Below are 15,703 nucleotides of genomic sequence, written 5' to 3' on the forward strand. Positions count from 1 at the left end.
AAGCTGGAAATTATATAATGGTACGTAACATGCAGTCAGAATTTAAAGACAATCTGACACTCCTGCCCTAGCTATATCACTCATTTTCAGCCATGATGTGGAGATGCCGGCGTTGGACTGGGGTGGGCACAGTAAGAGGTCTTACAACACTAGGTTGAAGTCCAACAAGTTTGTTTTGAATCACTAGCTTTCGGAGCGCAGCTCCTTCATCAGGTGAATCTGGAGTTTGCACATTCTCCCCGTTTTTGCGTGGGTTTTGCCCCCACAACCCAAAGATGTTCAGGGTAGGTGGATTGGCCACACTAAATTGCCCCTTAATTGGAAAAAATTTATTGGGTACTCTAAATTTATTTTTTTAAAATAAAAACTCAGTCAGGGTGCGAGTTCCCGATCCATCATGCGACTCAACGGACATGCAGCAGCTGCACTGCAGACAACCCATTATCAGGATGTGAGAGCTGGCACATGGACTACAGTGCAATATGTTGAGATACACAACTTCTGATAGGCTCCGTGCTCCTCGTCCTCAAATCTCATTGGTTGCATTGCCACAGCTCTGCTCATTCCTATAAATAAGGGCTCAATGGTGGAGGGTAGGGCGAGCTAGAATCTTATTTCTGGCAGATCCCTTAAAACCTTCTCCTGGACCGCTGGATGAAACACCTGCTTTAGAAGATAGCTTAGAAGGAACAACTTCCGGTGGCGGTATTTAGGGAGAGGACATACATGAGGTGGCTCCCGTTAGGGTACTGTATTTTTAGCCCCTTTCACTGAGTTTCTGGGGGAATTTTTTGTTTAAAAACCCACTTGATTATTGGAATAAGGTGCCCAGATAGGGGAAAGCCCAGAGGGGCCAGGGGAAAGAAGCCTGAAACCAGAAGTTTGTCGACTGAATCGGAGGCTACTTTGGATCATTGACAGAGAAAACGGCGAATAAAGCTTCCGTAACTCAGGTCACTCCACTGACGGTTGAGATGCTTATCAGCAGCTTGGCAGCGGAATTTGAGAAGCAATGCCGGGTTGTGTCAGGGGAACTCCAAGTCAATGGAAGAGGCCCTGGCTCCCATCCGGTTGGCTTTGGAAAAGACCAATGAGAGGTAAAAACGCATGGTGCTGTGATAAAAGGCATGGAGGTGGCCCTTTCGACGCAAGGTGACCAAATTGCCTCTCTTGAAGCCTAGATGTCTTCGATGGCTGATGTGAATAAAGTGTTGAAGGCCAAAGTAAATGATTTGGAGAATTGTTCCAGGCTGCAAAATATTTGAGTCGTGGGGTTGCCAGAGGGGATGAAAAGCCCAACTCCCACAGAATATTTTTGGAAGATGCTGGGGCTATATTCAACACTCCTGCATTAAAGTAAAATCACACGCTAGTGAAATGCCCCACCTCAAGGTTCTAATATCAGTAGAAGTTTGTTAATTGTTTGAAGGACAGGCAGTTTATAAATTAGAAACTGCCCTTTGGGTAAAGGTTTAATAATAAACCTATGGAGGCAAGATCGGAATTTTAACTTAAATTAAAAATTTAAAACAAACGTTTTCAGAAAGTATGATTCGCACCCAAGTGGGTGGGACCATATGAAGGAATTATGACCAATGACACATGTGCTTGTGTGGACATTCGAGGAGGTTGGTGTTGGAAACACTGGTTGCAACTAAAGAGCTTTACTAATTGATCTTGTTTTAAAGAATTAACATTTGCTTAAGTTTACAGAATGTTACAGCTGGGTTGATTCTCGTGGGACTGATGATAGTTCAGGAATGGGAGGTGTACCCACTTGCCTGGCATCACTATCAGGACTCTGGGACACCACAGACCATGCAGAATGCAATGTGCAACATGGAATCCTGAATGTGACAATAGGAGAACAAGTGACTTTACAGTGCAGTCAAGGCCTCGTCACCACCTGTGCCAACTGATCCACCTTGTCCAACCATAAGCCCTGGATCAGAAAATGGTCTCATATTAATCAATGAGAATAAGGTTTTGTCTGATAGTGTACACCATGAGCTGGTACCCGTAGTCCTAAATATTACAGACATAGCCCTGCCCTAATGGTGTTCGACACATACTTGGGCATTTTATCTGTCCTTGATGGATCAGTTAGTGACCGAGGCAGGTCAGTTTAATGGCAGGATGCAGCCACTCCTATTGCCTGGAAATAAAAACTGGTCAAACCGCGGCCTGATAAATGATGCGTTACAGCTTTCAATTCCAGTACTTCAATGGTTAATTCTATTGATTTAGCAATTGACCAGAAGGTCCGAATTTTAAGCTTGCATCTTAAAAGGATTCTGGGTTATGAACAAGGGATTCACAACACCCAACTAAGTGCAGACCAAGACATGATACAGATAATTCAAACTTAGCCACTGTACTAGAGAGTCGTGCGGGCACCATCAAAGAACTGATCGGTATAGGGAAGAATATTTCAGATGCTGCGAATAGAAACGATGTCTGTGGCAGCTGTGGATCATGAGCGCTTGAACAGACATGGGTAAATTTGAAGCAAATTAGTGAGGGTGTGGTCCAATTGTGGGTTACAAATTAACATCTGTTTAACCTCTCACGATATACAAACCATGGGTTGACTGGATGCCAGCTCAGAAGCCTGACACGTGTATATATAACTAATGTTGAATTTATAATGAATAGTATATGTTAGTAGGTATTGTCTTAACAATATTCATTATAATCATGTCTGCACCCTGCAGAGTATTATATAGTGTAGAGGACATTAGGATGATAAGGAGAGACCATAACATTCCATCATATGCTGTTGTAATAGAAGATAGCATTAGTACAACATGAGAAGGCTGTAGGATAGAAGCCACCTCTGTAGGACGTGCGCATCCAATATATGACACTGAAGAAGCAAGTAGCGGGTTTAATGCCACGACCAATAATACAATGGAAACTATATGGGCTGCAAAAGAACCAACTCATAGTGTATACAAGGGGGATGGGAGATATTGTATTACCACAGGAACTCCAGTGCGGTAACACGTGGGTGTGTCCCATATTCAATCATTCAGTCCGCTTATACCCAAAGGAGCCAGCAAGAGTGGGGAAAGTAGAAGTGGTTGAAATATATAGGAGAGAAACAGTTGATATCAAGCCATGGAACGCATAAAGGATAACCTGACACAATACTTGAATCCGTTCTCTCACTAGTTGGGAGTCATACCTGGCAAAAAAGAAGATGGTTGTGGTGTTTGGAGGCCAATCATCTCAGCTCCAGTACATCACTGCAGGAGTTCCTCAGGGTAGTATCCTAGGCCCAATCATAGGATCATAGAATTTACAGTGCAGAAGGAAGCCATTCGGCCCATCGAGTCTGCACCGGCCCTTGGAAAGAGCACCCTATTTAAGCCCACACCTCCACCCTATCCCCATAATCCAGTAACCCCACCTAACCATTTGGGACATGAGGGTAATTTAGCATGGCCAATCCACCTTTCCTGCACATCGTTTGGGCTGTGGGAGGAAACCGGAGCACCCGGAAGAAACTGACGCAGACACGGAGAGAACGTGCCGACTCCACACAGGACAGTGTCCCAAGCCGGGAATCGAACCTGGGACCCTGGAGCCATGAAGCAACTGTGGTAACCACTGTGTTACCAATATTAGCTGCTTCATCAATGACCTCCCTTCCATCAGAAGGTCAGAAGTGGGGATGTTCGCAGATGACTACACAATGTTCAGCACCATTCAAGGCTCCTCAGATAATGAAGCAGTCCATGTCCTAGTGCAGAAAGACCTGGACAATATCTAAGCTTGGGCTGACAAGTGGCAAGTTACATTCGCGCCACACAAGTGCCAGGCAATGACCAGCTCCTACAAGAGAGGATCTAACCATCGCCCCATGACATTCAATGGCATTCCCATTGCTGAATCCCCCCCACAATCAACAGCCTGGAGGAGTTATCATTGATCAGAAACTGAACTAGCCATATTAATATTGTGGCTACCAGGGCAGGTCAAAGCCTAGGAATCCTACAGTGACTAACTCACCTCCTGCCCCCCAAAGCCTGTCCACCACCTTCAAGGCATAAGTCAGGAGTGTAGTGAAATACTCTCCACTTGCCTGGATGAGTGCAGCTCCAACAACACGCAAGAAGCACAACACCATCCAGGACAAAGCAGCCCGCTTGATTGCTTTTCCTTCCACAAATATTCAAACCCTCCACCTTTGTCAAACAATGGCAGCTGTGTGTACCATCTGTAATATGCACTCCAAAAACTCACCAAGGTTCCTTAGACAACACCTTCCAAACCCACGAGCACTACCATCTAGAGGACAAGACCAGCAGATACCTGATAACCCCACCAGCTGGAGGTTCCCCTCCAAGTCACTCACCACCCTGACTTGGAAATATGTTGCCGGGCCAAAATCCTGGGACTCCCTAACAGCACCGTGGGTGTACCTACACCTCCAAGGACCACAGCGGTACAAGAAGGCAACTCACCACCACCTACTGGAAGGCAACTAGAGATGAGCAATAAATGCTGGCCTAACCAGTGAAGCCCACATCTCTTAAATTAATTAAAAGAAAAATACAATCCCATTGCTGCCAGATCACCTGACTCCAGATTCAGATGCAAACTGCACACTCCAACAACAAAGAAAAGCTTCAGCAAAAGGCATTGAACAAATAGATCCCTCTACATTGTGGGAGGATCGGTGGAATAGGGTCTCAAATGTATGAATACACCCCTGGATTTGGATTATCTCCCATACCATGGTAGTTGCCCAGCTGATAATGGTTATGTATTTGACATGCTCAATTTACCGCACCAAAAAGTCACACAAGAAGTGGTGTTGGAGTTCTAGATTTAGCAAATGGGGAAATAAATTGAGAGGCCAGCAGCCTAAACTGACTGATAGATGGTTTGACTTAGTATCTTTATGACCTCAAATTGGATACCTAGCCAGTATCAATGAGTGGTGGCAAATAAAGGTTAATATCACTGAAAACTAATATCACTGTCTTTGGCTACTTGGGCTTCTTATTTGCCAATTGCCAAAGGGGCTAATGTTAGGGGGAAATAAATAGTAATGGTTAAGGTTTTAGTATGATTTAAGATTTTGTAGGAAGATTTAAGAACTAGGTTTGAGTATTAATAAAATAACAGAAAAAGGGTTGCAGATTGTTACAACAGTTCTAATTGACCTTTGTAAACCTTAGCAGAATCTGCAGCTGCGATTTTGCAAGGACAGCGAGCTTCAACAAGTTTGGGAACAGAAGGTAATGGTTATATCAGTAGCAAATAGGGACAACAGACAATACCAAAATAAGCTAAATGTGCCTGAAAGGGTGCAGGTGAAAGTGCTTGCTTATATGCAATACCAGATCAAAAATTTAAACAAAGACTGCATGTGTTAAAAATGGTATAAATAGGTATCACCTTTTGTAAACAACAGAGTTGGATCAACGAGCTTGCTTGTTGAACTGTCAGCTTCCTTAGATACGGGGCCCAAAACTGCTCACAACACCCCATAACCTGCATGTTAACCTTAAGAGAATCATGAACATGGACTCCCAAGTCCCTTTGTGCTTCTGATTTCCTAAGCATTTCCCCATTTAGAAAATAGTCTATAGCTCCATTTTTCCTTCCAAAGTGTACACCTCACACTTTTCCACATTGTATTTCATCTGCCACTTCTTTGCCCATTCACCTAGCTTGTCCAAGGCCTTCTGCAGCCTGCCTGCATTCTCAATACTACCTGTCCCTCTACAGAGCTTTGTATCATCTGCGAACTTAGCAACAGTGCCTTCAGTTCCTTCTTCCAGATCGTTAATGTATATTGTGAAAAGTTGTGGTCCTAGCACAGATCCCTGAGGCACACCACTCGTCACCAGCTGCCATCCTGAAAAAGACCCCTTTATCCCCACTCTCTGCCTTCTGCCAGTCAGCCAATCCTCGATCCATGCCAGGATCTTACCCTTCTTCCTACCCGCCCTCTTCCAGCAGCTTGCCTTGCTCTTTGTTGCCCCTACTCATTTTCCCAGTCTTGTTATACTCTTGGTTGAATGCAAACGACTGCCTTTATTGTTGGGTGAAATTAACTTTGCAGATCCATCAGCATGTATCGGATCAATTTCTGTGGACTTCAGTAAACTGGAACTCGAGAAACTACCAAACACTTTGGCAATTACAGCAAGAGCCAGGAAAAGCCAAGAGAAACCAATCAATAACTAACCTGAAAACAGTTCATGATCCTTTTGCATAGTGCTGGTGAGTTGACTCCTTCCAGCAGCTACGGTGCATATTCAGCTGTGAAAGGTTAAGGAAGGTGTAGATTGGAGTCTAAAATTCCAAAATGGCAGCACTAACATCAAATCAGCATAATCCATCTATTCTATATACTTCTGGTGGACTCTCCCTGCTAACATCCTCACCAAAATGACATCTGGCATGGCTAGCAACAGAAGTGTGTATACAAGGCACGAATGCCATTTTGGTGGGCTGATAATCAAAGCACCGGTAAAGCAGGTGTCACAGAGCCACATGTTGTGACATCTCCCGCTCGATCTTTCAATGTTACTTTCAGTCCATCTCTCTGTCAATCTGTAAGAATTAAAGCTTAAAAATATGTTTGTGAAAAGTAATTTTAAAACTTATCTTGCTGACAATGTTTTAACTCTGAGGAATAATAGGATTTTAGCTGGAATAGTTTAGGGATGGAGTTACAGCTATTTAGACTGAAACAAGGATGTGAAGGGAAACTGGGATGGAAAAAAAAACTTGAATCAGAAGAGGGAAGATTGTGTGAGAATTTAGGAGCCTGGAGAAGGTTACGTAGATGAATTATGGAAGGACTTGGAAGATGGCATTTTAGATTTAATACACTGGGTCACAGTGAATCAATATAAGCGAGCAAAGGGCTGAACAAGACTTCGGCTGGGATTTTACCAGCCCTCTGGAGAAATGTTCGGTGGGAGGAAAACTGGTAAAATGTTGGTGATATGTGTTCGGAGAAGCCAAAGGTCTTCCGGCAGCCATTTTGAATGGTGAAAATGACAACAGTTGGCTGCCTTCAGACTGGAGGTGGGTGGCCAACTTGGGTGATTAACTGGCCCGTTAATGGCCATTTTACGCTCCTGTTAGTATTCTATCAGTGCAAGAACAGCAACACCTTGCTGTGTGGGGAGACCGCCATGTACATCAAGACAGCTTCCCAGTGACTTTCCAGAAGGGGCCATCTGTCCCTCGGAGGGGTCCCTGGTGATAGTGGCAATGACTGCTCCCACCTCCTGGGGCTTGTTGCTGCCACTACAAGGTACAGCCCTCCAAACGGTGGCCCAACACATCAACACAAAATTCTCTCTGGCTTTTCAAAGGCACCCCAAGATGGAGATGCCCTCTCCTTCTCCTTGCAGCCTCAGCAGAGGCCACTTCTACAACAGGTGCTGTTGAACTCTGGCAGCTCTGTAAAATCTCCACCACAGTCCTGCCATTCATTCGCTCAAACAGAGTCGGGGCTTAAATTTGGTCCTGGCAGTGGGACTCATGGCATGCTGGTTAAAATTCCAGCCTTGTGTGGGACAAGGTTGATTTGATTTGATTTATTATTGTCACATGTATTAGTATACAGTGAAGAGTATTGTTTCTTGCATGCTATACAGACAACGCATACCATACATAGGGAAGGAAGGAGAGACTGCAGAATGCAATGTTACAATCATAGCTAGGGTGCAGAGAAAAGATCAACTTAAGATGAGGTAGGTCCATTCAAAAGTCTGATGGCAGTAGGGAAGAAGCTGTTCTTGGGTCGGTTGGTACGTGACCTCAAACCTTTGTATTTTTTTCCTGACGGAAGAAGGTGGAAGAGAGTATGTCCGGGGTGCGTGGGGTCCTTAATTACGCTGGCTGAGGGCAACACGGTGGCGCAGTGATTAGCATTGCTGCCTCGCCAAGCCGAGGACCCAGGTTTGATCCCGGCTCTGGGTCACTGTCCGTGTGGAGTTTGCGCATTCTCCCCGTGTTTGCGTGGGTTTCGTCCCCACAACCCAAAAGATGTGCAGGGTAGGTGAATTGGCCATGCTAAATTGCCCCTTAATTGGAAAAAATGAATTGGGTACACTAAATTTATAAAAAACAAAATTCTGCTGGCTGCCTTTTCGAGGCAGCAGGAATTGTAGACAGAGTCAATGGATGGGAGGCTGGTTTGCGTGATGGATTGGGCTACATTCATGACCTTTTGTAGTTTCCTGCGGTCTTGGGCAGAGCAGGATCCATACAAGCTGTAATACAACCAGAACGAATGATTTCTATGGTGCATCTATAAAAGTTGGTGAGAGTCGTAGCTGACATGCCAAATTTCCTTAATCTTCTGAGAAAGTCGAGTCTTTGGTGGGCTTTCTTAACTATAGTGTCGGCATTGGGGGACCAGGACAGGTTGTTGGTGATCTGAACACCTAAAAACTTGAAGCTCTTAACCCTTTCTACTTCGTTCCCATTGATGTAGACAGGGGCATGTGCTCCACTACGCTTCCTGAAGTCGATGGCAATCTCCTTCGTTTTGTTGACATTGAGGGAGATATTATTGTCGTCGCAGCAGTTCACCAGATTCTCTATCTCATTCCTGTACTCTGTCACAACATTGTTTGAGTTTCGACCCACTACGGTGGTGTCATCAGCAAATCTGAAAATCGAGTTGGGGGGAATTTTGCCACACAGTCATAGGTGTACAAGAAGTATAGTAGGGGGCTGAGGACACAGCCTTGTGGGGCACTGGTGTTGATGATGATCGTGGAGGAGATGTTGTTGCCTATCCTTACTGATTGTGGCCTGTGGGTTAGAAAGTTCAGGATCCAGTCACAGAGAGAGGAGCCGAGGCCAAGGCCACGGAGTTTGGAGATGAGTTTCGTAGGAATAATGGTGTTGAAGGCTGAGCTGTAGACAATAAATAGGAGTCTGACATAGATGTCTTTGTTATCTCGGTGTTCTAGGGTTGAGTGCAGGGCAAGGGTGGTGACGTCTGCTATGGACCAGTTGCAACGGTAGGCGAACTGTAGTGGATCAAGGCAATCCAGGAGGCTGAACCATGACTAACCTTTCGAAGCACTTCATAATGATGGATGTCAGAGCCACGGGACGATAGTGATTAAGGCACGCTGCTTGGCTTTATATTGGTACAGGGATGATGGTCGTCTTCTTGAAGCAGATAGGGACCTCAGATTGTTGTAAAGAGAGGTTGAAGATGTCTGCAAATACCCCCGCCAGGGGTCCATGTGGCTAGCCTGGGACTCGAGCTTAGTCCACTACTGTCTTTTGGCATCTTTGATGGATCTCCTTAGAACATATCTGGCTTTCTTGTATAGGTCAGGGTCGCCTGACTTGAACGCCTCAGACATAGACTTCAGAAAACAGTGGATATCCCTGTTCATCCAGGGTTTCCGGTTGGGAAACATACGGATTTGCTTCCATGGCACACAGTCTTCTAGACGCTTACTAATGAAGTCAGTTACTGTAGTGGCGTATTCATTCAGGTTGGTCACAGTTTTTAAATACTGACCAGTCCACTGACTCTAGCAGTCCCATAGGAGATCATCCGATTCCTCAGACCAACATTGCACGACTTTCTTTGATGGATTCTCCCGCTTCAGGTTTTGCTTATAAGCCGGGAGCAGGAGCACAGCCTTGTGGTCAGATTTGCCAAAGTGTGGGCGGGCGACAGAGCGGTATATGTTTGATATTTGTGTAGCAGTGGTCCAGGATGTTTGGGCCTCTGGTTGAACAGGTGACGTGTCAGTGGTAACTTGGTAGTATGCCCTTGAGCTTGGCTGGTTGAAGTCCCCAGCTACGATGAACAATGCCTCGGGATGTTTCGTTTCAAGGCTTGGATTGGAGGGTTGGATAACTGAGGTGTGGACACTTTGAAGTGTTTGACTGTGAAGACTAAGAGAAGCAATGACAGATTTAGAAAAATAGTGTCTGCGAGATGGGATAAAAGCTTGACGTATCAAAGAGGTGGAGCAAATAGCCTTGACGATGGGTAGGTAATCAAGTTTCATGTTCTGCTCTTAGTTAAAAAATCCCAAAGTTGTGAATGATTTTGGGTAAACTGAAGGGAGGGTATGGAATCAACAACAAGGAGTGGAAATATGGCATGGGCCAAAATTTATTTATTTGATGGCGCCATTGTTCATTTGGAAGAAATATTAACTGATCCATCACTCAATTTTGGATGAGCATTCTGATAGCACAGGGTTTGAAGTTGAGAGAAGAGTTGCAGATTTAGAGCTAAATTATGTAAGAAAGTTGAACTATTTATAAAACCAAGGATCAGGTTTTATTCCAAATTTTTCAACTGGTCCTTTTAAAGATTTGTGTACATCAACACCCGAGTTTCTCTGCTCCTCTACTTCTTTTAAAGTGTTTTCATTTATGTATATTAACTTTCCTTACCTCACATTTCTCATTAAATTTAATCTTATATTTATCTGCACAGTCTACTAACTGTATACTTCTGAAGTCACTAACAATGCAATTCTTGATAACCAAACTCTCTACCTGTGCTGTTTTTATATTTTGTTCCCTCTCTCGAAGTCCAGACCATTTATATAATGGTAAGAGCCGTAGGCCCAGCAATAGCATCTCTAGGCTCACCACGCCCAACCCCCAGTGCCCCCAGCCCACACCAAAGTCCCCCCCTGCCCGCAGATCGGCTCTCCGCAGCCTTCACACCGAGTTCCCGACAAAAAATAGCATAAGAGACCCACGCGGCCGGGAACTCGGCTCGTCGGGGCGGAGCATCGGGGGCGGGGGGTGGCCTCCGGTAACATCCGGAAGCCATCCATACGGCATGCGGTGTACTCCTAGAGTAGGCCGGTTTGGAGGGGGCGGAGCATTGCCAAAGCGGCACCGCCCCCGATTTCGGCGTCAACGTGGATTCTCCGGCCGATCGCCAAACGTGATTTTGGCGTCGGAGACCGGAAAATCCCGCCCTCTGTGTCCAAACAACAGCATAAACAACTCCATTACCACCCATCTATAACTCCATTACCACCATCTATGACCATAAGATTCCATAAAATGGGCATATTTGCAATACATAATTTACTCTCGATTTCCCAACTTCTTCAGGAACAAAACGTGGCCACTTTACGCTCACATTCATTTTTCCCGACCTTCGGAGAGGATAAGTTATGGTGTCACTTAGTCTCGGTCGCATTAAATTAAATTTCATCAGTCATTCAAAAATTGTAGTATTGTTCCTCGAGTAAGGCCAAAGAATTGGCTCTGAAGGTCAGTGTAGTAAAGACTTACATTCTCTGACACAAAAACAGAAAATACTGGACAATCACACAGGTCTGACAGCATTTGTAGACAGAAAAAGGAGCTAACCTTTCGAGTCTGGGTGACTCTTTGTCAAAGCGTAAGAGAACTGGAAATGGGGATCAGATTTATACTGTAGCGGGGGGTGGCATGGAGTGGTGGGGCTGGATAGGAGGCCAGCGATAGGTGGAGATTGACAAAGATGTTGAGGACAGAAGAGAAAGAAATGTATATGGGGGTGATTAAGCCTAAGAGAGGTGCTGATAGTGGCACGTAAAGAGGTTGGAATGTGTGAATGGCAGAACAAAGGTGAGTAATGTGTCAAAGGGCAACTTGGAACAGGTGGCCCAAGTTGAGTGGGGGAAGGGGGGAAACAATGTTGAGGGAAAAACAGTAAGAAGTCTTACAACACCAGGTTAAAGTCCAACAGGTTTGTTTCGAATTACTAGCTTTCGGAGCACTGCTCCTCCTCAGGTGAGTGAGAGGTGGGTTCCTTCATCAGGTGAGTGAAGAGGGGAAGGGGAAAAACAATAATGAGGGAAAAACAGATCGATGGAAGAAATGAAACAAAATTGATAGAAATGAAAATGGGGTGAAGGCGGAAGAGAGAGTTCACAGTTCGAAGTTGTTGAACTTAATGTTAAGTCTGGAAGGTTGCAATGTGCCTAATCGAAAGATGAGGTGCTGTTCCTCCAGTTTGCGCTGGGCTTCACTGGAACATTGCAGCAGGACAAGGACGGAGATGTGGATGTGAGTGCAGAATGGTGAGTTGAAATGACAAGCAACAGGAAGATCTGGGTCCTGCCTGCGGACGGACCGGAGGTGTTCTGCAAAGCGGCCACCCAGACTGCGTTTAATCTCTCCAATGTAGACTAGACCGCACTGGGAGCAGTGAATGGAATAGACCAGATTGAAGGAGGTGCACTTGAAGCGCTGCCTCACTTGAAAAGAGCGCTTAGGGCCTGAGAGAGTGAGCAGAGAGGAGGTAAAGGGGCAGGTGTTACACCTTCTGGGATTGCATGGGAATGTGCCGTGGGAAGAGGGTGAGGTGTCGGGGTTGATGGAGGAATGGACCATGGTATCCCGGGGTGAACAACCCCTGCAAAATGCTGACAGGGGGAGTGAGGCGGAACTGGCAGAGGATGATTCTTTGAATGTGGAGGCTGGTGGGGTGGAAAGTGAGGACAAGGGGGGGGGACCATAATCTGGTTCTGGGACTTACATTCTCTGTATTGTTACAATGATTTTATTTCCCTAAAAGCATAAGACTTGTGCTGCAATGCTGTTCAACTTATGCTTGTGACATCTCTGCAGGGTGCTGCCACAAAGTAGCTGCTATGTGATTAATGACTTTGCTTATATAAAGGTATGAACTGAACGAAAGATCACATTGACATCTCCACTCCAAAACTGGAGCTTGCTTTGTCAAAAATCAAAAGCAAATTTGCATAGTTCAACAAAACAACTGCAAAATAAAACTGGAACAGTACAAAGCATCCATACAATTAGGATCAATTCCTTAATTGTGCTGTTTCAGCATTTGAGGGCCTGCAAAAACTCAGCAACAAATATTGTGGTGATATTCATGAAATACTTCGTATTATAAAACTTTTTTTGCTGAAAATATTCTGAGAATGGTTATAATAGAATATACAACACAGAAACAGGATGTTCAGATCATTTAATCAGAGGTCTTGACCCCCCACACAAATCCTTTGTACCTCGCTCATCACAGCCTTTCAACATATCTTTCTATTCACTTTATACATGCATAGATAAATATTAGTGCCTCTGACATCTTCTCCCTAATCTCCTTGAGTGTGGCGGCCATAAAACATTCTGAATCAGGGTTCTATCCTCTTTCAATTTTCCCAGGTTGTCAATTATTCTTACCCTTCCGGTCTCAGCAGTACTTTGTTCCTCCTCTCGTGAAATGCCTAATTTTGTACCTTCTTTAATAAAAAGAGGGGCAAAGTAGTTTGTCAGTACATCTGCCATTACCTTCTGTCATTATCTTTGAATTTATCTTGCTCATCCTTTAGAGGCTCAATCCTTACTTTACATAGAACATACAGTGCAGAAGGAGGCCATTTGGCCAATCGAGTCTGCACCGACCCACGTAAGCCCGCACTTCCACCCTATCCCCTTAACCCAATCACCCCTCCTAACCTTTTTTGGTCACTAAGGGCAATTTATCATGGCCAATCCACCTAACCTGCACGTCTTTGGACCGTGGGAGGAAACCGGAGCACCCGGAGGAAACCCATTCAGACACGGGGAGAATGTGGGACGGCACGGTAGCACACGTGGCTAGCACTGTGGCTTCACAGCGGCAGGGTTCCAGGTTCAATTCCCCGCTGGGTCACTGTCTGTGCGGAGTCTGCACGTTCTCCCAGTGTCTGCGCTGTATGTTCTATGTATGTAACGTGCAGACTCCGCACAGACAGTGACCCAAGCCGGGAATCGAACCTGGGACCCTGGCGCTGTGAAGCCACAGTGCTATCCACTTGTGCTACCGTGCTGCCCCAATTGTTCTTTTGTTATTTGTGCATTTGTAGGACACTTTGTTTCTTTTTATATTTGTTGATAATTTGATTGTGATTTCTTTTTGCCCTCCTGATATATTTTTATTCCTCTCCAGGACAAAGCAGCCCCCACTTGATTGGCACCTCATCCACCACTGCCGCACTGCAGCAACTCACCAAGACTCCTTCGATAGCATCATCCAAATTCACAATCTCTACCACCAGGAAGAACATGGACAGCAGATCCATGGGAACACCATCACCTGCAAGTGTCCCCCCCCCCCGCAAAACCATACACCATCCTGACACGGAATTATATCACCATTCCTTCACTGTCGGTGGGTCAAAATCCTGGCGCTGTGGTTGTACCTAAAACACGTGGACAGCAGCAGCTCCAGAAGGCAGCTCACCACCAACTTCTCAAGTACAATTATGGGCAGGCAATAAATGCTGGCCTGGTCAGTGATGTCCACATCCCGTAAACGAATAAATAAAAAAGTTATTTATATTTACTTTAGATCATCGATACTTTATTATCCATGTACTTCTTTATTTCCTTTACAATTGTTTTTGGGGGGGGGGACAAAATCTGACCCGTTTTGCCTCAATCTGAATTCTTGTAATACCCCACCAAACAGAACACTTTCTGATATAATTAACACAAGTAAGAATTTGCTCTTGCATTTCTGATTTCCTGCCTGAAAATATTGCATTTTGTGTGGAGAAGAATTCAATGGGTGAATTCAAAATACACAACTGATTGATTAATGGCTCTTAATTTAGAATTAAAGCATTTCAAAAGAACAAATTTGGAGTCACCTATTTAACTTTCCTCCATATTAAACAATTTGATATTGAAAGCCCTATCTTTTCCCTATTCTTTCAAAACATACTCTGCAATTTTTCACCTTTAATTGCAGGTGATCAGTATTTAAAGAGTAAAAAGTGCCACTGCCACAGTTCTCGAGTAGCTACTGGTAACCTTGAATTATTCTAATGTCTGCAAGTGGCATGACTGAAGGCAACTGGGGATTCTTCCTGTATTCTTCTCAGCAGGCCGTACATTGGTCATTTATAAGTATCAAAAAGTGATGCGCTGTAAAATCAATCTAAAATCCGGCGCAAAGTTTTTAGCGATTTTAAAACAATATAGTTCACAAGGCTCCATTGACTCCAATGCAGTATTGTGGGAATCCTTCATGGTCGAAGGTGCTGTCTTTTGAATGAACTGTTAAACTAAACCAACCCAGCCTGGCCTTGGAGGTGGACATAAATGGCTCGATTTTCAAAAAAAGCAGTGGTATTATTCCTCGTGTCCTGGCTAATATTCATCCCTCAACCACCATCCCAAAAGCAGATTAGCCGCTCATGATCACATTGCTGTTTGTGAGAGCCTATTGTTAAGAAATTGGCTGCAATCTTTTTTACATGAAAATGGTGACTACACTTCAAAGGTACCCCATTGGCCGTTTATTACTTTGGAAAATCCCTATTGAGAAAGCAGTTAATACGGCTTGTGGGATTCTGTATAAATAGAGGTGTACAGTACAAAAGCAAGAAAATTATGGTTACCCTTTTGTAAAACACTGGTTTGGCCAGAATGTGAAGGCATTGGAGAGGGTGCAGAAAGGTTTTAACGCAAATATTTCTGAGGATTAGGGTTTTGGAGAAGCTATTGTTCTCCTCAGAGAAGGCGGAGAGGATATTTAATAGAGGTTTCCAAAATCATGAGGGGTCTGGATAGAATAGATAGAAAAAAACTATCCTCTTTGGTGGAAGTTTCAAGAACCAGAGGAGGCCGATTGTCAAAAATAAACAGGCGACTGGAGATAAACGTTTTTTTAACAGGGCGAGTGATTAGGACCTGGAATGCAGTGCCTAGAGAGTGAGCT

At 44.6% G+C, this 15,703-nt stretch overlaps 1 protein-coding gene across 3 annotated transcripts in view; it reads right to left on the reverse strand.

Annotated features, from left to right (window-relative positions):
- The window catches only part of LOC140425025 (thiamine pyrophosphokinase 1-like), a 275,878-nt gene that overhangs the window by 139,079 nt on the left and 121,096 nt on the right, over positions 1-15,703 (reverse strand). Inside the window, exon 5 of one of the 3 annotated variants that reach the window (XM_072508804.1) lies at positions 6,206-6,279. The exons of the other annotated variants lie outside the window; for them this stretch is intronic. Coding sequence (XP_072364905.1) covers positions 6,217-6,279 — 63 coding nt within the window. The 3' untranslated portion in view covers positions 6,206-6,216. Of the gene's footprint in view, positions 1-6,205; positions 6,280-15,703 lie in introns of those variants that run through there. 3 annotated transcript variants of the gene reach the window in all.

This window comes from Scyliorhinus torazame, chromosome 6 (genome assembly GCF_047496885.1).
Source record: "Scyliorhinus torazame isolate Kashiwa2021f chromosome 6, sScyTor2.1, whole genome shotgun sequence".
Lineage (NCBI taxonomy): Eukaryota > Metazoa > Chordata > Chondrichthyes > Carcharhiniformes > Scyliorhinidae > Scyliorhinus > Scyliorhinus torazame.